At 45.3% G+C, this 21,955-nt stretch overlaps 1 protein-coding gene across 1 annotated transcript in view; it reads left to right on the top strand.

Annotated features, from left to right (window-relative positions):
• The first annotated feature begins 4,223 nt into the window (after positions 1-4,223).
• The window catches only part of LOC117522314 (fibroblast growth factor 12-like), a 57,043-nt gene continuing 39,311 nt past the window's right edge, over positions 4,224-21,955 (top strand). The window contains 3 exon segments of the mRNA XM_034183710.1: positions 4,224-4,528; positions 14,288-14,335; positions 18,829-18,939. Coding sequence (XP_034039601.1) covers positions 4,333-4,528; positions 14,288-14,335; positions 18,829-18,939 — 355 coding nt within the window. The 5' untranslated portion in view covers positions 4,224-4,332.

Below are 21,955 nucleotides of genomic sequence, written 5' to 3'. Positions count from 1 at the left end.
TGCTCCAATAAGTGCACGCATAAGCTCTAAGCGAGGTAATGTAATTTTATTTAGTGGTGCAACTCGAGACTTAGAGGCCACAAAACTAGTAACAGTCTCTCCTTATTTGTTTTGTCCTTGTAGATATGCCACAGCACTGTAAGCCTTTTCACTTGCATCACAGTAGACATGCAACTTTACAGTGTGTGTGACTCTTGGTGAATCTTGATGTGGTACCATCTGGGAATAGCCACCAGGTGGAGCATTGGTAGCTCCGTACACCACTGTTCCCATTTCTCAGTCAAGTCAGTAGGTAATGGTTCATCCCATCTGAGCCCTCTCGCCCACATTTCTTGGAAAAGGCACTTCACTCTGACAGCAAAGTGAGAGAGTCTGTAGTACACTTCTCTATGTGTTCTCTTTGTCCTTTAAAATGTCCATTAGCCCCTTTTCATCAAACACAAAATCATCTCTCTCTAGTCTCCAAATGAGTCCTATCACCTTGAACACATTTTCACAGGACTCGGTATCTTCAGTGAACTCTACTCCAGTCTCTTTCCACATGGCTTTCAGGTCAGGTGAGTTGGTAACCCATTTGCAGAGGTTCATGCCTGCCTAAGAGAGCATGTCCTTTGCTGCTGTTGTCACATGTAGAGTTTCCTGCACAGAAGGTAATCTCGAAATAGTCATCTACATACAAAGAGTATCTGAAAGTCTGTACTTCCTTTGGTGGTTCTGTTTCTAACGGTTTGAGATGTTTTCTAATGGTGGCAGCGAGCGGGAATGGGTTGGGAGACACTCCAAAACAACTCTGTTCATTCTCAAGACACGTACCTCATTTTTGTAGTCCTTAACTAGAGGTCCATGCACCCATGGGAACCTAACAGTGTCTTTGCCCCTTTCTGCAAGGGAAATCTGAAGAACAGCCTTAGTCAGCAGTAAAGGCAATCATGCAATCTGAACTTACTGAGCACATCTAGGTTTGGGTTTAGGTGTGCAAACACTCATTGAGGGATGGGCTGTCTTCATCATGTGAGGATGTATCAAATACCACTCTGAATTTAGTTGTGGCCTTGTCCTCTCTTACAACAGTGTGATGTGGCATGTAATATTTTACAGTCTCTTTGTTCCCTGCCACTGTTTTGCCCTCTAAAACCTCCTCACAGATCCCTTGCTGCAGGTAGTCCTGTATTATGTTGTTGTACCTGGCAAAAAAGATTGTGTAGTGTTCAGTTTTCTCATAAGGTTCTCAAAGCATCTCTTTGCTACCCTGAAATTGTCTGAAAGCTGGTCTTTGTTGCATCACCATGGTAACTCAACTTGGTAGCGTCCATTTTCAAACATTGTAGTCTGAGTCCTCTGGGCTCACTGCCCGCTTGTTTACTGTGCCCAGGGACTCTACCTCCCAGAATGCATGTAACTGCTTAGAGATCTGGGTGTCTTCAGTCAAACTAATGTGCATGCAAGTGGTTAGTGTAACGCTGGAGGTAGACACTGGTCCTTGTAAAACCCATCAAAAATGCTTTCAATTGCCACTGGTGAATTTGTGACCCTTTGGACTTTTCCAGTAACTGCTCTGCGCCTAGTAACACTGCAACTCCTGGTCATTAGCACCCTCTAGTGGAATGTCTGCAAGGTGCAACCCTCTTTTCTTGATATCTGCTTGAATGGGCTCGCTTGGGACTTTAGTCACAGCAGTATGCACCTGAGGAGTCTCTACAGCTTCTATCTCAAGTCTTTGTTTAGTGTTCCACATATTCTCAAGCTCAGCTCTCACAACATTGCATTTCTCTATTACGGGAGTGGTGGAAGCAAAAACATGGAGGTTTAGAGTCTCTTGCCTTACAACTGGCAGTCCTAAGGCTCCGACAGCGCTTCTGTGAATGAAACCACACTGGCTGCCCCATCTAACAGACGACTTATCTTTCTCCCTTTTGGCCCTACAGTCCATGTCTTCACTGTCTGAAGCAGTACTGTGTTCTGAGTATTTGTCTTAACCTTTACAGGGCTTGTCACTGAAGACAAACCAGCATCTGTATTTCTACTATTATTGGTAGTGTCTATATTTGGCTTTGCTTCAGATTGCTCACAAACTGACAAATGGTGTTAACGGTTGCATAAGGTGTACAAAACCTTCACTCTGCAGTATTTTGCTATGTGTTTTGGACCAAAGCAGACGTAACACCAGCCAAGTTTCCACAGTTTATCCTTGCATGTGCTTACTGTAGGTTTGGGACAGTTCACTGTCACAATACACACAGCGCACGGGGCACAGCGCTGGCTGTGTGCAAAAGTGGTCGTGGATGAGCCGCTCCACTTTCTGGGTTTATCTCAGGTGTAGGATGGCTTACCCACATGCGGGCTGGGGTCCGTCGACCTGTGGCTGGTCTGGTAAGCTGAAGCACCGTTCTCTGCTTTGCACCTCATTTTGCAGAAACTGAATCAACTCTGGCTCCATTCGTTGCTTGAGTTTTAGTTGGTGAGTGTAGGAAGTGCTCTGTCCTCCAGAATGAGCCATGTAGCCATGTAACTGGAACTAGCAGGCAGCCATACATGTCACTCTGGAAACTAGTGTTGGTGGTGGTTTGTGCTCTATGAGCGTGGTGCTCTAGTTGAAAGCATGTGCCTTGGCGACTCTCAAAAATGGGTCTTTGAATGAACTCAATTCAATTATGTGCAGGATTTCAATCTAATAAATATATGTAGCCCCCAACTCAAATAAAGCACAGCCGTGTAAGATAATTTAATTTAATTGGAACTACATATTTTTATTACATAGAATCCAATCCAATGAGTCAGTCTTTTTTGTTTTTCACTTAAACAAATGACTCATTGGATGAACTCAATTCAATTATGGGCAGGAGTTCCATCTAATAAATATGTGTAGTGCCAACTAAATTAAATTATCTTGCATGGATGTGCTTTATTTGAGTTAGGGCTACATATATTTATTATGGAAATGGAAATCCTGAATTGAGTTGAGAGTGGTTTGCAACATTTTTGGTTGTACCTGTGTTCAGATGTTCTTGTACCACAGATGTAGCTACACAGTAGTTTGTTTGATCTGAGTTTTACCCATTCACATCTTTCCTCAATCGAAGCAATCTCAAGTGTGTGCCCAGTACTCAAAGCCTTGATTGGTAACGGTGTTATCAATTAAACAGTCCTCTAATGATGCTGCAGCTGCAAGCGGTACAGTGCCTCTGTTCTTCCCTATTTTATGGATTAAGTCTTCATGAAGAAGTCACAGGCGTGGCAGGTGTCTTTTATGTAGTTTATGAAACTATTCCCAGTACAGGAGCAAGATTTCTCTATTTGAATTCTTTGCAGCTATTTTCCTCTCATATCTTGGGGATGATCGATAAAGTGTTCTCTCTCTCTCTCTCTCTCTCACTCTCACTCTCACACACACTCACTCACTCACTCACATACATACACACACACACACACACACACAGATCTTATTGGCTACTTTATCGTTTTGTGTGCACCCAATCTCTCCTGCTCCCCCTCTCCCCCATCTTAAAATTGCATCTCTGCGGCACATGCGCGCAGCTCGCGTATATGCATTTACCCGATGCGTTCGGTCTCACGGACGCAGAGGCGAGCGGACGACGTGTGCACGCGCACTGAAAAAAAGTGAGTAGCGCGTGTGAGAGCGCGCGTTGGATCGCGCTGGATTTCGGTTGATGCAAAGGAAAGGAAGTCTGTGCTCAGTCAGACGCGGTGCCGCGCACTGGAATACCTGATATGCTCTACCCCTCCCCACCCCCTCTCCTCTCTCTCTTTATCTATATCCTCCTCTCTATATTTCTGTCTCTCTCTCTCTCTCTCTCTCTCTCTCTCTCTCTCTCTCTCTCTATCTCTCTCTCTCTCTCCCTCTCTCTCTCTCTCTCTCTCCAGTCATCAACTCACCAGCACTGTTGCATGTTTTTTTTTTCACCCGTGATATTTTTTTGTTCCTTTGAGGGGGTGGGTGGGGAAGGGGGGCGTGTGTGCTTTAAGGTTTGTCGGGGATCATCCGCAGCTCCGAGCGCAAAGACGCGCAGCAGCTGAAGCATCTCGTCCTTCTCTCCTCCAGAGGATGCTGCTGCCTGAAAGCGCAGTGATGCTCGGCGCTCAGAGGATTCTCCAAAACGGGATAATCAGGATGACATTCGGCTGAAACAGAATCGCAGCCCCATTCTTCTTCTTTTTTATATTATTATTTTTTATTTATTTATTTTATTCTAATTTGCGCGCCAAGAAGCTGCGCCAAAGATCCGACCTCTAGCCTGAAGTGGACTCTGGGTTTTTATATTATATCTATTATTATTATTATTGTTATTATTATTGTCAACTCGGTTCGGGGAGATGGCCGCGATCGCCAGCTCCCTGATCCGTCAGAAGCGACAGGCGAGGGAGTCGAACAGTGACCGGGTCTCTACCTCCAAGCGTCGCCCCAGCCCGAGCAAAGACCCGCGCTCTCTGTGCGAGCGGCATTTCCTGGGGGTCTTCAGCAAAGTGCGCTTCTGCAGCGGCAAGAAAAGACCCGTTCGGCGGCGACCAGGTCAGTAAGATAAGATTATTAAAATAAATAATGTCATTTTTAAAAAAATGCATTTTGAGATGTGCACGCGTGGAAGCGCTCGCCCCAGCATCCCCCTCTCTCCTCTCCGCTCCCCGCCCGTTTTTGGAGCTCCGGTCGGTGCTGCTGCAGTCTGAACCGTTTTCACCGCGATGCAAAAAATCCACCTGTTCCAAGCGCGAGCTCTCCTCTTGTCTGTCACAGCAACCTCCCCCCAACCCGAAAATGTCTGTACGTTATGACGTGAGACATCCGATTCCCCCCCCCCCCCCCCCCCCAATATATTGAAACAGCCAAAACTGGCACAGCTTTTGCTCCATTCCAGACTTTGTTGTTGCACTAAATTCCCCCCCTCCTCCTCCAGACTTTAAAGAAGGGTGGTGGTGGTGGTGGTGGGGGGTCTTTAAATTACCTGATTCAATATTAATGTAGATTGGTGCACAGAGGAGAGATTAGTTGCTCTGCAGTGCACCACGAGGCTCTTTTTTTTTTCCAGATTAAACGTTTTAATGGTTTTATGCTGCAGCGGCGGAATGAAGAGCTTTTCTCTGACTGACAGGCTGCGCGCGTGCTGCATCCCGCCGTGCGTTTTACCATCCGGTCTATAAGTCACCCCCCAATTATGCGAGGAACAGCAGCCAGACAGGTCCGCTGGCAGACAGACGGAGGGGGCGACGCGACAGACACGGTGACATCAGTTTAAGGGAGGAGACGCGCAGACAGACGGACAGACAGAAAAAAGAAGAAGCGACACTTGGATCGCAGCTCAGACAGACAAACTGTTCTAGGGAGGATATATGAGCTATTAAATAAGAAGAAAAAAAGAAGATGCAAAAACATGTTGAATAGATACAACGTCAGAATCACACATAGACAACTTTTTAATTTTAAATGGCACAAAGAAAAAATAATAGGAATAATTAAACAAAGTCACAAATATACTGCAAATATGAAAAAAAAAAATCAAATTTATGAAAGTATTAAGTCTTCATATGAGGAATGCAACTGCCAATTCTTTTCATAATTTCTTATTTTCTTTATTAATTCATTAGTTAAGTCCATAAAATGTCTAAAAGTGTTGATCAATGTTTGCAGAGCCCATGATGTCTTTAATGTTGTTCGCAGTCCAAAAGATATTAAGTTAATGAGAAAATAGTCAAATTTAAGAAGCAGAAATCAGATAATTTGGATATGTTAAAAAAAATTACTCAGAAAGATAGCTGATTATCAAAATAGTCACTGATTAATTTAATAGTCGATTAACAACCGATTTATTGATTAATCATAACAGCTTATATATATATATATATATATATATATATATATATATATATAAAAACACATACAGTACATCCGGACAGTATTCACTTTGCTCCACTTTTTCCACTTTTTCTTATGTTACAGCCTTATTCCAAAATGGAGTACATTTTTTTTTCTAAAAATTCTACTGACAGAACCCCGTAATGACTGTTGTGAAAGTGTAGGAACACGGACCCACAACAGGGGGCGCAAATGAACGGACAATGGAGAAGGTGACTAACAAGGTTTTACTGTTGTGAAACGTGCACAACTAATACAACAATTGACAATGTGGGGGTAAGCCGAATTCCACTGGTGTCGTGTGGGCAGGCTCGAAGGTAGGAGACGTCCGTCCAAGTCGAACCGGAACCACCCGGGTTTCCTCTGCCACCGACCCTGGAAGTACTGGAACCGCCAAGTCCCGAATTCCCAGGTGGCCACTGCCTCCGCTCGTCGGATCCGGTACTGCTGGCAAGAAAACAGTAGACACACAGGTGTGGGTGCGGCTGCACCCAGTAACACAGTGGAGGGGGAGAAGTCGCCTCCACCTCACGTCACAATGCTGCAGGAAGGTGAGTACTTATCTGAAGCTACGGCTTCTTGTAAACAGCTGTCCTGCAATGCTCAACAAGAAGACAATATAATAATGTACGAAGTACAGCAGAGAATGTTACCTTTATCTTAAGGCGATATCTCGGCACGGAGGTGGAGACGCCGTCCTACTGATATACCTCCGTGCTGAGTGGAACAGCTGTGTCCAGTGATGGGTGACAGCTGTCACCCAGGCTGCTCCCATAAGGTGGCAGCGCCCTCTGGTGCCTGGAGCCCGCACTCCAGGCAGGGCGCCCTCTGGTGGTGGTGGGCCAGCAGTACCTCCTCTTCAGCGGCCCACACAACAGGACCCCCCCCTCAACGGGCGCCTCCTGGCGCACGACCGGGCTTGTCCGGATGGCGACGATAGAAGTCGGCCAGGAGGGCCGGGTCCAGGATGAAGCCCTTCTTCACCCAGGAGCGCTCCTCGGGACCGTACCCCTCCCAGTCCACCAGGTACTGAAAACCCCGGCCCATCCGACGGACGTCGAGGAGCCGGCGCACAGTCCAAGCCGGTTCCCCGTCGATGATCCGGGCAGGAGGTGGTGCCGGACCCGGGGTGCAGAGGGGTGAGGTGTGATGGGGTTTATCCGGGAAACATGAAATACTGGATGGATCCGCAGCGAGGCCGGAAGCTGGAGCCTCACTGCGGCGGGGTTGATGACTTTGAGGATTTTGAAAGGTCCGATGTATCGTTCCTGGAGTTTTGGGGAGTCCACCTGCAGAGGAATGTCCTTGGTGGACAACCATACCTCCTGCCCAGGACGATACTTGGGGGCCGGGGCCCGCCGCCGGTCTGCATGTTTCTTCGCCCTCGTCCGGGCCTTCAATAAAGCAGAGCGGGGCGGCACGCCACACCCGACGGCACTTCCGTAGGTGGGCCTGGACCGAGGGCACACCGACCTCTCCCTCAACCACCGGAAACAGGGGGGCTGATACCCCAAGCACACCTCAAAAGGGGAGAGGGCCGGTGGCTGACGACACTTGACTGTTGTGGGCGTACTCGATCCAGGCCAGGTGGGTACTCCAGGCCGTCGGGTGCGCGGCTGTCACACAGCGTAGTGTCTGCTCCAGTTCCTGATTGGCCCGCTCTGCCTGCCCGTTGGTCTGGGGGTGGGTACCCGGACGAGAGGCTGACCGTGGCCCCCAGTTCCCGGCAGAAGCTCCTCCAGACGTGCGAGGTGAACTGGGGACCGCGATCGGAGACGATGTCTGATGGTATCCCATGCAGACGGACGACGTGGTGGACCAAGAGGTCCGCAGTCTCCTGGGCCGTTGGTAGCTTCGGGAGGGCCACGAAGTGAGCCGCCTTGGAGAAACGGTCCACTACCGTGAAGACGACGGTGTTTCCCTGGGACGGGGGGGAGGCCCGTGACAAAGTCCAGGCCGATGTGGGACCAGGGGCGATGTGGGACGGGCAGCGGCTGTAGCAACCCTGAGGTCTTTTGGTGGTTGGCCTTGCCCCTGGCGCAGGTGGTACAGGCCTGGACGTAGTCCCGGACATCGGCCTCCAAGGACGCCCACCAGAAGCGCTGCCGGACGACTGCCACGGTCCTTTGCACCCCAGGGTGACAGGAGAGCTTAGAACCGTGACAGAAGTCCAGTACTGCAGCTCTGGCTTCCGGTGGGACGTAGAGTCTGTTCTTTGGTCCGGTTCCGGGGTCCGGGTCACGGGTCAGGGCCTCCCGGACGGTCTTCTCCAACGTCCCAGGTGAGGGCGGCCACGATAGCGGACTCCGGGATGATGGGATCCGGGGGATCCGACGGTTCCGTTTTGACTTCGTCTTCGTGTACCCGGGACAATGCATCCGATCTTTGATTCTTGGTCCCGGGACGGTAGGTAATCCGGAAGTCAAAACGGCCAAAGAACAGTGACCAGCGGGCTTGCCTGGGGTTCAGCCGCTTGGCGGTCCTGATGTACTCCAGGTTCCGATGGTCAGTGAAAACCGTGAATGGCACGGCTGTTCCCTCCAACAGATGTCTCCACTCTTCGAGGGCCTCTTTCACCGCAAGGAGTTCCCGATTGCCGACGTCATAGTTCCGTTCAGCGGGGGTCAACCTGCGGGAAAAATAGGCACACGGGTGAAGGACCTTATCGGTCCTTCCCGCTCTGGGAGAGCACCGCTCCTATCCCTGAGTCCGAGGCATCCACTTCAACCACTAACTGGCGGCTAGGATCGGGCTGCACCAGAACTGGTGCAGACGAAAAGCGCCGTTTCAACTCCTTGAACGCGGCTTCGCACCGATCCGACCAGGTGAAGGGGATTTTTGGTGAGGTCAGGGCTGTCAGGGGGCTAACTACCTGACTGTAGCCCTTAATGACCTCCTGTAGAATTAGCAAAGCCGAGGAACTGTTGCAGCTTCCTACGGCTTGTGGGTTGGGGCCAATCTCTCACCGCCGCAACCTTGGCCGGATCAGGGGCGACGGAGTTAGAGGAGATGATAAACCCCAAGAAGGACAAAGAAGTGCGGTGGAACTCACACTTCTCGCCCTTCACAAACAGGCGGTTCTCCAACAACCGCTGTAGGACCTGACGGACATGCCGGACATGAGTCTCAGGATCCGGGGAAAAGATGAGTATATCGTCTAGATACACGAAGACGAACCGGTGCAGGAAGTCCCGCAAGACATCGTTTACCAATGCTTGGAAAGTCGCGGGAGCATTAGTGAGACCGAACGGCATGACCAGGTACTCGAAATGACCTAACGGGGTGTTAAATGCCGTCTTCCATTCGTCTCCCTTCCGGATCCGAACCAAATGATACGCATTCCTAAGATCAAGCTTGGTGAAGATTTTGGCTCCATGCAAGGGGGTGAACACTGAATCCAACAAGGGCAACGGGTATCGGTTGCGAACCGTGATTTCGTTCAACCCCCTGTAATCAATGCATGGACGAAGCCCGCCATCTTTTTTACCCACAAAAAAGAAACCCGCACCCATCGGAGAGGTGGAATTCCGGATCAACCCGGCAGCTAATGAGTCCCGGATGTAGGTCTCCATTGATTCGCGTTCCGGCCGTGAGAGGTTGTACAGCCTACTGGACGGGAACTCACTGCCTGGAACCAAATCAATGGCACAATCATACGGGCGGTGGGGAGGAAGCGTGAGAGCCAGATCCTTGCTGAACACGTCAGCGAGGTCATGGTACTCCGCCGGCACCGCCTTCAGATTGGGCGGGACTCGGACCTCCTCCTTAGCGTGGGAGCCGGGAGGAACCGAGGAACCTAGACACTCCCGATGGCAGGTCTCGCTCCACTGTACCACTACCCCGGACGGCCAATCGATCCGGGGATTGTGCTTTAGCATCCAGGGAAAACCCAGAACCACACGGGAGGTGGCCTGAGTCACAAAGAACTCGATCACCTCCCGGTGGTTACCTGACACCATCAGAGTTACTGGAGGTGTCTTATGTGTGATCGGTGGGAGTAGGGAGCCATCTAGTGCCCGAACCTGTACAGGCGAGGTAAGAGCCACCAGAGGGAGCCCTATCTCCCTGGCCCATCTGCTGTCTAGCAGATTCGCTTCAGAGCCCGTGTCCACCAGTGCTGGGGCCTTCAGGGTTGAATCCTCATACAGGATTGTGACTGGGAGTCGTGTGGCAATGTGGGTGTGTCCCACGTGAATGTTTTGGCCCACCCCTGGCCCAGTCTCTAGGGGCGGGCGTTGGTAGTTTAACCGCTCGGGGCAGTCGTTTGCAAGATGCTCACTCGAGCCACAAACGAAACAAGCTCCATAGGCCCGCCTCCTTTGTGCTCCAGGTGCCCTAAATGTTGCCCTGCTCGTGTCCATAGCTTCGTCAGCAGGGGGAGCCGTAGGCGCATGGAGCGCAGGAACAGAGGAGCGTGGGGAGGGCGGAGCTCGGTCGGAACCGGAAGGGAGAGGGACGACGCGTGCCTGGCCACGCCCTTCGCCTCGTTCCCGACGGCGTTCTTCTAACCGGTTGTCGAGTCGTATGACCAGATCGATGAGCCCATCTAAGTCCCGCGGTTCGTCCTTCGCCACCAGATGCTCTTTTAGGACCAGTGACAGTCCGTTTACAAAGGCGGCACGGAGGGCAGTGCTATTCCAGCCGGATCTCGCCGCCGCGATGCGGAAGGCGACTGCATAGGCAGCTGCGCTCCGACGCCCGTCTCATTGACAGTAGCGCGGTTGAAGCGGTCTCTCCTCTATTGGGGTGGTCGAACACTGTTCTGAGCTCCCGCACAAACCCATCGTACGTATGAAGGAGCCGTGAGTTCTGCTCCCAGAGCGCTGTAGCCCAAGCGCGTGCCTCCCCGCGAAGCAGGTTTATCACATAAGCTACTTTGCTAGCATCAGTCGCGTACATCACGGGACGCTGTGCGAAGACGAGCGAACACTGCATCAGAAAATCCGCGCACGTCTCCACACAGCCTCCGTACGGTTCTGGAGGGCTTATGTAAGCTTCTGGGGACGGAGGAAGGGACCGTTGAACGACCAGTGGGACGTCACTATCACGCGCAGGGTCCTCGGGAGGGAGAGCCGCAGCGGCGCCCGGAGGGCGCACTTCCACTTGTGCGACGAGAGCCTCCACCCTGCGGTTTAGGAGAACGTGCTGCTCGGTCATTAAATCGATCCGAGTGGTGAAAGCGGTGAGGATCCGCTGCAACTCACCGATTACCCCTCCCGAAGACGCCGACGCGCCCTGTTCTTCCATTGGCCGTTCAACAGCCGGTTGACGCCCCTCGGGATCCATGACGCTGGCCGAGATATCCTGTTGTGAAAGTGTAGGAACACGGACCCACAACAGGGGGCGCAAATGAACGGACAATGGAGAAGGTGACTAACAAGGTTTTACTGTTGTGAAACGTGCACAACTAATACAACAATTGACAATGTGGGGGTAAGCCGAATTCCACTGGTGTCGTGTGGGCAGGCTCGAAGGTAGGAGACGTCCGTCCAAGTCGAACCGGAACCACCCGGGTTTCCTCTGCCACCGAACCCTGGAAGTACTGGAACCGCCAAGTCCCGAATTCCCAGGTGGCCACTGCCTCCGCTCGTCGGATCCGGTACTGCTGGCAAGAAAACAGTAGACACACAGGTGTGGGTGCGGCTGCACCCAGTAACGCAGAGGAGGGGAGAAGTCGCCTCCACCTCACGTCACAATGCTGCAGGAAGGTGAGTACTTATCTGAAGCTACGGCTTCTTGTAAACAGCTGTCCTGCAATGCTCAACAAGAAAGACAATATAATAATGTACGAAGTACAGCAGAGAATGTTACCTTTATCTTAAGGCGATATCTCGGCACTGAGGTGGAGACGCCGTCCTACTGATATACCTCCGTGCTGAGTGGAACAGCTGTGTCCAGTGATGGTGACAGCTGTCACCCAGGCTGCTCCCATAAGGTGGCAGCGCCCTCTGGTGCCTGGAGCCCGCACTCCAGGCAGGGCGCCCTCTGGTGGTGGTGGGCCAGCAGTACCTCCTCTTCAGCGGCCCACACAACAATGACAACATGAAAACTTTTATTTATTTTTGCAAATTTACTAAAAATAAAAAATTGCACCCAGTCTAATCTGTGTAAGCCTGATCCTGTCAGATCTCAGAAGCTAAACAGTGCAGGATCTGGTTAGTACTTGGATGGGAGATCTCTTTGGCGCACCAGTGGCTGTGTGTGTTTCTCCATGTAAATCTGGAGTTGCGCCAGGAAGGGCATCCAGCATAAAATTTCTGCCAAGTACCATTGCGGATATGGCTGTATCCCCCCCCCCGCAAAAAAAAAAAAAACGGGAACAGCCAAATGGACAACAGGTAGAAATAAAAAAAAACTATGAAATCTCATGTACATAAGTATTCACACCTTTTGTTCAGTACTTTGTTGATGTACCTATCTTTGGGCAGTTTTGCCCATTCCTCTTTATAGCACCTCTCAAGCTCCATCAGGTTGGATGGGGAGTGTCAGTGCACAACCATTTTCAGATCTCTCCAGAGATGTTCAGTCAAATTCAGGTCTGGGCTCTGACTGGACCACTCAAGGACATTCACAGAGTTGTCCTGAAGCCACTCCTTTGATATCTTGGCTGTGTGCTTAGAGTCATTGTCCTGCTGAAAGATGAATCATAGCATCAGTCTGAGGTCAAGAGCGCTCTGGAGCAGGTTTTCATCCAGGATGACTCTGTACGTTGCTGCATTCATCTTTCCCTCAATCCTGAGTAGTTTCTCAGTTCCTGCCACTGAAAAACATCCCCAGAGCATGATGCTGCTACCACCATGCTTCACTGTAGGGATGGTGCCTGGTTTCTGCCCAACATGATACCTGGCATTCACACCAACGATTTCATTCTTTGTCCAAGATATATTCAGGGGCAGTTTTACCATCAGAGAGCCTTGTCCACAACTACTGCAAAAGACTCAGAGCTGTCAGTGATGTTAAAGGGTGCAACACACAATATTAAGAACAGGCCTGTGTAAACTTTTGATCAGGGTTATTTGGGTAGTTTCTGTTGCCATTCTGATTTAAAAAGAGGAAACACAGTTGTTTGACAATAAATGGCTTTACCCAACTACTCACCATGAGTGAAAAATGTATTTGTGTTTTCATTCATATTTTCTGAAAAATAGCCAAAAAACCCCAAACAAACAAAAATTCTGCCAGGGTATGTAAACTTTTGAGCACAACTGTATGTACATGTGATTTCTTAGTTCTTTGTTTGTTTTATTTTTAATAAATTTGCAAAAATCTCCAAAAATGTTTTTTACATCTTCATTATGTGTAGAATTTTGAGAACAAAAAAATGAATTTCATCCATTTTGGAAAAAGGCTGTAACATAACAAAATTTGGAACAACTGTGAATACTTTGGGGATGCACTGTGTGTGTGTGTGTGTGGTGTGTGTGTGTGTGTGTGTGTGTGTGTGTGTGTGTGTGTGTGTGTGTGTGTGTGTGTGTGTGTGTGTGTGTGTGTGTGTGTGTGTGTGTGCTCAAAAGTATGTAAACCTTGAGCTGTTGGTTTGAAGTTTCTAAAAAAAAAATAAATAAATAAATAAATAAATAAATATATATATATATATATATATATATATATATATATATATAATATATAACAATTCAGGGTTCTTAATATTAAAATTTCTAAAATAATGTCCTTTAAACTCACTGTGGAAAGTTGCCTCTACAACATGACAGAAATAAAATAAAATTGATAAAGTCAAAATAATAGATTCATGAACATTTCCAAGTCACTGAATATGTCTTGGGCTTCGTGTACATCAATCTTTAAGAAATACACTCAGTATGGTCGTGTATAGCAAATCTGTATAGAGGAGGCAGTTCCTAAAAACTGAGCAACTCTGCGAGGAGACTAGTGAGGGAAGCCACCAAGACGCCACTCATGACTTTGTGTTGCAGTGCAGCAAACAGGATTTTCATACTACAGAACAGATCAAGTCAAGGCTTTCATCTCCCATGTGCCTTCTGGAAAATTGTAGCTGAGATTTCATATCTTCTTTTGAATAATATCATTCTCTGTGACAGGCCATCATGAAGCTGTATAACTGGTGATGCAGCAGTTAAAAATTACATATATATAAAATTCTTATTAAAAATCAGCATTTGGAAATTACACGTTTGCTCATTTACTGACAAATTTATGAAGGCTATCACTTCCCCTGAACCATGCCAAAAAGCTCCAATTCCAGAGAAGTACTGTTGGGTGCCTAAGACTTTTGCACAGTACTGCAGACTATCGGATAGAACGGCCAACACGCTAATGCTATATGTTCCTTCTTATACATTTCACTGTTGCCTTACCATATATTGCATATAAACAGGTGAAATATGAATTCTGCCAGTTAAAAGCTTCTTGTTTTCCTTCTATCCTCAACCCCTTCGTAAGATGCACCCTCCAAACCTCCACAGGTGTCCCATAAGGGCTGCAGGCTAGGTCAGTAGCTCAGCCTCCATCCGTGTGTGCTGTGTTTCTTCTCGTCTTCACCCCATCTCGAGCCCATGTCGAACCCCACTCGGCCAGGGATGGAGGGAGGGGGGAGGGGGAGGACAGGAGGGACTCTGGCCTTCAGCATCTGTCTGATGGCCGAAGCCTTTGTTGATTGATTGGTTTATTATTTTTTCCGTTCATCTTTCTGTTTGGCTTTGTTTAAAGTTTAAACAGTTCCCCCCCTCTTTCTTCCTCTATGTTTTTGGCTCTCTTCATGTTTAGTCAGTCTCAGTTCTCGCACCTATGTCATGTGTTGAGTACTCTTGTGTAAATGTAACTGAGATTCCACTTGGTGTGTCTCCCCCTCCATGGTCATGACATCATCTGTCAGTGTACCTCAGTGTTTTTTGTTCTGTATTGAAGTATATACCGTACGTATGCTGATGTTCTCACGGCTCGTCCAGCCGTCATGCTGCACACAGACGAGATCATGTTCTGTTTGCTGCCACTGACAGGCATGTGTCATGTGCAAACACAGGCTGTAAATCTGTTGTTGTGCCGTATGTGTGTGTGTTTCTGCAGGTGTCTTAATACATGCCAGGTGCACATGCACACTGCAAATAATAAGCCTTTAGCAGTTTATGAAGACCTGAATTTATGGAATTATGACAGTCATCCTGTGTGCTTTCACACACATACAGTGGGGTAAAAAAAAGTATTTAGTCAGTCCCTGATTGTGCAAGTTCTCCTACTTAGAAAGATGAGAGAGGTCTGTAGGCACACTTCAACTATGAGAGACAAAATGAGGGGAAAAAAAAAAATCCAGGAAATCACATTTTAGGATTAAAAAAAAATACAGACCACTCTCATCTTTCTAAGTAGGGGAACTTGCACAATCAGGGACTGACTAAATACTTTTTTTTACCCCACTGTACACACACATACATGCACACATGCGCAGTAATGGATGATGGATGGCCCGTTCCAGAAACTGATGGTCCACACCATAGGTAGGTGAGTTGGAGACTGATTGCCAGTATGAGATTTTTGGGATCATTAAAAGATTCCAAACACTCAAACTTCCTAATTAAAGGGGGTCAGCTGTTTACAGAGTTGGTTTTTATCTACCTCTTACAGATGGCTATGGTAGGGATTTCAAGTCAACCATCTCCAAAGTCCCATGGTTCTACACCTGCTCGGCTATAAGCAAGATTCAGGACTGAAATAATTTGTTTTAGACTTTTGTGACATATGTTGCAGAAGTCCATATATGGACTCGTGCGTGATCTGTGAAATGTCAGCGCGCTCTGTGATACGCCCACACAGCCTTTAATTCCGAGGTATTGGGAAGCCTCCTTGCGAAAGGCAAAAGGGGCATGGCATAGTACAGTCCCTTTGCATTTAAAGCAACAGGCACAATAACAGGTCACTTTTTCAGCGCTTTCTTTTTAGAAACGTTTTGTGCAAATGTAGCATCTGAGTTTGAGAAACTTGGTGAAAATATATGAAATGAACCCTTTAAGATCACTGCTGCACACACTAGTGCTTGTACACTGCTAATTATTACTGTGGATGCTAAAGAACTGGGAAAAACACAAGTGACTTCATTACTGACAGCAAATTGAAATATTTTGGAAACAGATTGAGCTGCAACAGCCTGCAAGGACTCTAACTTTTTTCATGATCTTGGTGGACATTTGAGCTCTCATTCGTTCTTTTTTCATGGACTTAAAATGAAAAGGAATGGCATCAAGAATTTTCTTCTGCAAAAATAACAAAAGCATGGGCAACAAACATCGGTGGCCACAGTGGCCTCCATATTTGGGTTTTGGAAAGGAAATGCACTAAGAAAACCATATTTCAAGGTACACATGACTTCAACCATACCTACTCTTTACATATTCCCATCATGCTTATGATGATCAGATTATTTCCTGCAGTAAGTCCGGAGAAGTCCTGCAAGTGGCAGACTGATATATTGTATGAGATTATTCCTTTGAGCAAGCTCAGACCTGTCCAGCAGGTGGTAGTGTTCGACAGGTGGCAGACAAATCTACATATCACATATTATAAAAGCAAAGCAAATTTGATTTATCTTTTGATCCAATGCATCAAAATTAACCATACTCGAAACAGTTTTTCCTCATTATATGGCCACTGTAATTTGATGAGATAAAAAAATTATAGCTTTTTAAAATTAAGAGTTGTAGTATTAACAGACCTGGAGAGGTTGGACTCAATGATGATTTGGCTATTCAGGTCACTCATTACATTTAACAGGGTTTGGTATTCCTAGGCTTTGGAAAATTAAAGTGTTTTAAACCCTTCAAATCTGAGTGGCCCGTTTCTTTTAGCAACTTAAAATATAGTTTCCTCCAGTCTTGAAGATGGCACTTCTTGGAGGGCTTTACATTTTAAAGTCCTTCACTGTCCTTTAGTAATAAACTATCAGATTGAAGGGCCAGGGTTCCAGTTGGATTTTGTTTTGCCATGGCAACAGGCACAGTTTCCCACATCTAAAATATGCATACAAGGACAGGTCTGTTTGAGGGACAAACATCTGTGTAGAAGTGGAAGCAAAGATGAAGACAAAGAACTTTGTTGCAATGTGCAAATAATGGTGTTAATTTGCACTTGTGCATGTAAACATTTGTTTTGGCACAAAATGGGCATGCCACATGTTTTTATTTTCTTCCAGTTTGCTCAGCAATTATCATTCAAGCTTAAATAGTGACATCAAAAATGTTATTCCAAGGGACCAGCTTGTTGGGTTCTTGAAATAACCCTCTTGCAAAGTTATAACTTGCGTTTTTATTGTAATTTTTCAAACATAGTTTTGAACTTGTTGCCAACTGATTTTCCTGAGATTTTAACAGGTTTTCTGCCACAGAAAATCATTATTTTATTACATGTTGAGTAATAAGCCTTTAACCTTGATACCCAAGGTTCTTTTGGTGGAAATGACTAAAACAACCTCATGGTCTTAAAGGGTCAACCATGTCTGAATGTTGCCACAATATCTGCTGGACTAAACAAAGATCAGTAACACTGTATGTTTGCCATTGAGAAAAAAAAAAAATTATTTTATCACCTTTATCTCAGTTACTGCCAAGAGGTTTTCTTTGTCTTGAAGTAATCTGTCTGTCCACTTGCTCTCCTGGAGTGTTGAACACTACAGCGGCACCCTGGCCAGACACCAGATGTCACAGACTCAGAGTTAAAGGTCAGGTCAAGGTTATTACAGTGACAAACTCTGGGTAACTTTCTATTAGGTCAAGGAACAAGACAAAAATGACCGAGGATAGCTCACTTTCATTTAAACAAGTCAAGTCAATTCTGGGACCATGTGCTGGTACCACGCTTTGCTACATCCACAACACCACAGAATCACCTTAGGTTCTGGATGGCAACCACCCAGGCAGAGATTTAAACACTCCTTATTCATATACAGGAGCATCATACCAAATCAAGAATTCATGCCAGTGTGCCTTACTGTGTGATGTCATTTTGAAAGGCTTAATAATATAAATAAAAGATGAACATCATTGATTTTGAATGACATACAATAATACAACAAATAAATAAATAAAAATATTAGAAGGTTCAGTTTCTTCTGATGCTGTATTGTCAAAAAAGCACTTGAGTCAAAGAGCTTTTTAACCCACTTTTTGGGTTACAGCACTGTACAAAGGCTTTAGAGACATTTAACATCTTTGTGTTGCATTTTGAATTCAAAAAGTGAAGCTTCCAAATTTATAATTGATTAGTTTCTTTATTGAGATAGAAAGCTAAATCTCCCATTTGATTTTTACTGTAATTAGAATGCTTGGGCCATTCATTGAATGGGGGTGGTGGGGGATAAACATACATTTTTTTCTTAAATTCATTGTGTGCCTTTTTGTATAATACTGTAAATGCCCAAAGAAATGGGTCTCTACAAACTGCCCATTGTATTCTTCATTGACAGGGAACAGCTAATATGAAATACATTTTAGTAGGGCAATTCCATGGTCATGGAATCACCATATGTCATTACAATGCTAGCAAAATCTAACCATATTTGAGCTGACCATTATAAATTTGCTCCAATTATAATTTCGGTACCATAGAATTACTCATTACAGCAAGTTCAGCATCTTTTGACTCATTCAAAGAATTATTGCCTTTTTATTTTTAAGTGGATAAATATCTTTATAAATACATTTGAAAACAACAAACACTTCATGAACTGAATCAGTGTTTTTGCAGCACACATGCATACATCGGTTAAAATGTAAATTACTGGCAAAAAAATGTACTTGAAAATTGTCTTTTATTATTAACACTTGACTCATTCTGCTTAAATTATATTTTTTTGTGAGGTATTTTTGTGTTTAGCGATATAATGTTAGCAGATGGATTAATTTGGTTTTCAGAAGAATGTTATTCTGACATGTTCTTCTTGGGTTTGGGGCTGTGGCTTGGCCGGTGGTTGGTGTGTGCGCGTGTGTGGGTTTCAGAGCCGCAGCTGAAAGGCATTGTGACACGACTGTTCAGCCAGCAGGGTTTCTACCTGCAGATGCAGCCGGATGGAACCATTGACGGCAGCAAGGACGAGAACAGTGACAACAGTGAGTGGAGCATCGTGGAATAATACATAAGCACGGACTCACTTGGTTATGTAATGTGTTCACAATATATGCATTCTGTGCATGATCATTTCTTATATAACTTATTGCTGAAAGCACAAACAAGTCCCCATTGTTAAGTTTGTGTGTTTAAAGCAGTGGAGCAATTCTAAAACACCCAATCACCAAGTTCCACCATGCAGAATGGCCTCTTTTCTGCATGTGGTTATGCAATAGATTGCATAAAATATATAGGCATTTGAGATGGTTTCGTAATGCTAGCGTATCTTTATACAGTCAGAAAATTGATATTGATAAAATATTTTCTAGCGCAATTCGTAAATGCAGGAATGACACTATATCCGCTTTTGCTTGACTAGCCACTTTTGTACACAGTATGATTGTAAGTGCCAGATTGTACAATTGATTCTGCTCTGAAGCTTGTATAATTATTACCAAAGAGTTTCCATCCTGCACAAAGCAAGTGCCTGAAACAACTGCACCTTGCAACCTCCCATCCAGATGAAATACTTGTCACAAAGATCTCCCCCCGAGCCACCTTTTTGCAATAATTCACCAACAGTCGACTTTAGGTAGTGGGTCGCTGGTGGATAAATAGTCTCTCCACTGTGTGACCCCCTGAAGCTATCGGGAACAGTGCGGGATGAAAATCTGTAGAGTCTGTAGACAGTCGTCAGTGTTGAACCATAGAGACGTCGTGAGCATTTTCTGAGGAAGTGAATGTCCAAGGAAGAGATATACGTCCGTGAAGAATGGTTGTCAAAGGGATAATGATGGCACTCTCTGTTTGGAATGGATCCAGGCAGGAAACCAATCATGCTCTTTCTTCCCTAAAATACTTTTCCAATCTTAAAGAAGGCTGCAGCCAGTGCTGCAGTGAAAGGAAATTTCTGTCACCGATTAATTTATTGCTTTATAAGGACACAATTCTTCACAGCAAGTATTAAAATTGGACAATGGGCAAGTGAAAAAGGTCAAATGAATAAAATCTGCCTAATGTGTGCACTTTGTTGCTTTCATTGTGCTCCGAGACTATTGGCCGAGCAGGTTTTCATCATATGTGAGGGTTTTCCCACTGTTAGGTAATCCTCGTAACTAGTTCTGCTGGCCCAGGCAGGCAGGAATGCAGTGAATAATTCAGTCTCAGGAAACTAAAAATATTACCGCCTTGGTTTATATCCAATGAATAATTCTCTGTATGAGATGCTTCAAGCTCAGGCTGATGGAAGACCCAGAAAGAAGCAACGCGGTACAGATGCAGGAATGTGAAGTAATCGAAGCGGATGTTAGCGACACAGTAAAAGGAAAATGGAAAATGAGACGTAAAATGGTGCTATGAATCGACCAGACACAAACAGACAAGGAAGATTTTCGATTCAAGTCTTGCACTATTGACTTCCTGGCGGGATTAATAGAATAATAAATTAAGGCCACCCTTGAATCATGCCACAGTCTGACCTGCGGCATCCACAGCAGCAGCACAAGATGGAAAACTGGAATTTTTTTTCAGGGACGCGCTCAGTGCAACAGATGGAATGGAGGATTGTGATGCTGCCTGCAAACGAGCATTGCTTCAATTTCATTTGCAATTTTTTTTTTAGACAATGTTCCTGAGGCCATTGACAGGAGTGGAGACAGAAGTGAACAACATTGTTCTGTTTTAATGAAATCATAGGGTTTTAAATCTCAGTGGTAACATTTTTCATCCTATTAATATTCATCAAGTTGTAGGAGAATAGCATACCAAAAAGGAACACAATGGAAATACAGAAACAGACCAAGAACAGGAAATTAAGTCTGATAATATTGGATGAAGCATGTGAATACAGAATAAAAGTCTAAGAATGAATCAAAGAGGAGTATATAGAATTTAAAATAACATCACATGAAATCTTTTGCACATAATGTAATATGTCATATTTGCATGTCTCATTCTGTATTCTCAAGTCATTTCATGCATTCGTGTTTTTAATGCAGCATCATTGTGAGTCCTTAGAAATTAATGTATTTCAACCCTGCATATTAAGTAAACTTCAGGTCATAGACTCAACTTTCATTCTGTATTCTCATGTTATAATCTGTATGTATTTGTATTTATCTCTATGTTGTCATTTTAAATATCTTTTTTTTTTATCCTGTCAAGATTCAAACCAAATTTGCAAGCTTCAAGTCATATTGTCATGTTTCATGCCACACAGAAAATGCCTACGATATAAATTAAGATGTTTTTAGTGCATATTGTCATACACTTGAAATGCAGTTTTAACATAGAATAATAAACATGAGGCATATTTCTTAGTCAGACATAAATGAAATGGATAAGAATGAGATTTATGTAATATTACAAATAAAACTGGGTTTTCAATACATAATAACCAGGTTTATGTTTTTGTAATAAATAAATGAATACAATTTATTTCAAATTCATACAAATCAATTTATCTAACAGATATACCTCATATTACGTATATTAGTTTGTTTATGCAATTAAAATACACAAATCATAGTCATAAGACTAAGTGTTTTTCTAGTGTATATTTCAAAAGTTAAATGGACTGCATTTATATAGCACTTTTCCATCTGCATCAGATGCTCAAAGCACTTTACAGTAATGCCTCACATTCACCCCAGTGTCAGGGTGCTGCCATACATGGCGCTCACTACACATCGAGAGCAACTCTGGGATTAAGGACCTTGCCCAAGGGCCCTTAGTGATTCTCTGGTCAGGCTGGGATTTGAACCAAGGATCCTCTGATCTCAAGCCCAATGCTTAACCACTAGACCATCGCCTCCCCCATTCATTTCATATTCTCAATATACACAGACATATACATATATTCAGATTCTGTTTTCTCATATACTCAAATTATATTCTGTAGTGTCACATTTGAACTTGTAATTTTTTTTCATTGTTTCTTTCATGTTTTATTCCACATTCCCATGTTTTAGCACATTCATTCAAAATCTCTTGCTTTATCCCATATTCTCGATTCATGCC

This window comes from Thalassophryne amazonica, chromosome 12 (assembly GCF_902500255.1).
Source record: "Thalassophryne amazonica chromosome 12, fThaAma1.1, whole genome shotgun sequence".
Lineage (NCBI taxonomy): Eukaryota > Metazoa > Chordata > Actinopteri > Batrachoidiformes > Batrachoididae > Thalassophryne > Thalassophryne amazonica.
The sequence above is the reverse complement of the archived record's forward strand: the minus strand, read 5'-3'. Positions and strand labels throughout refer to the sequence as shown.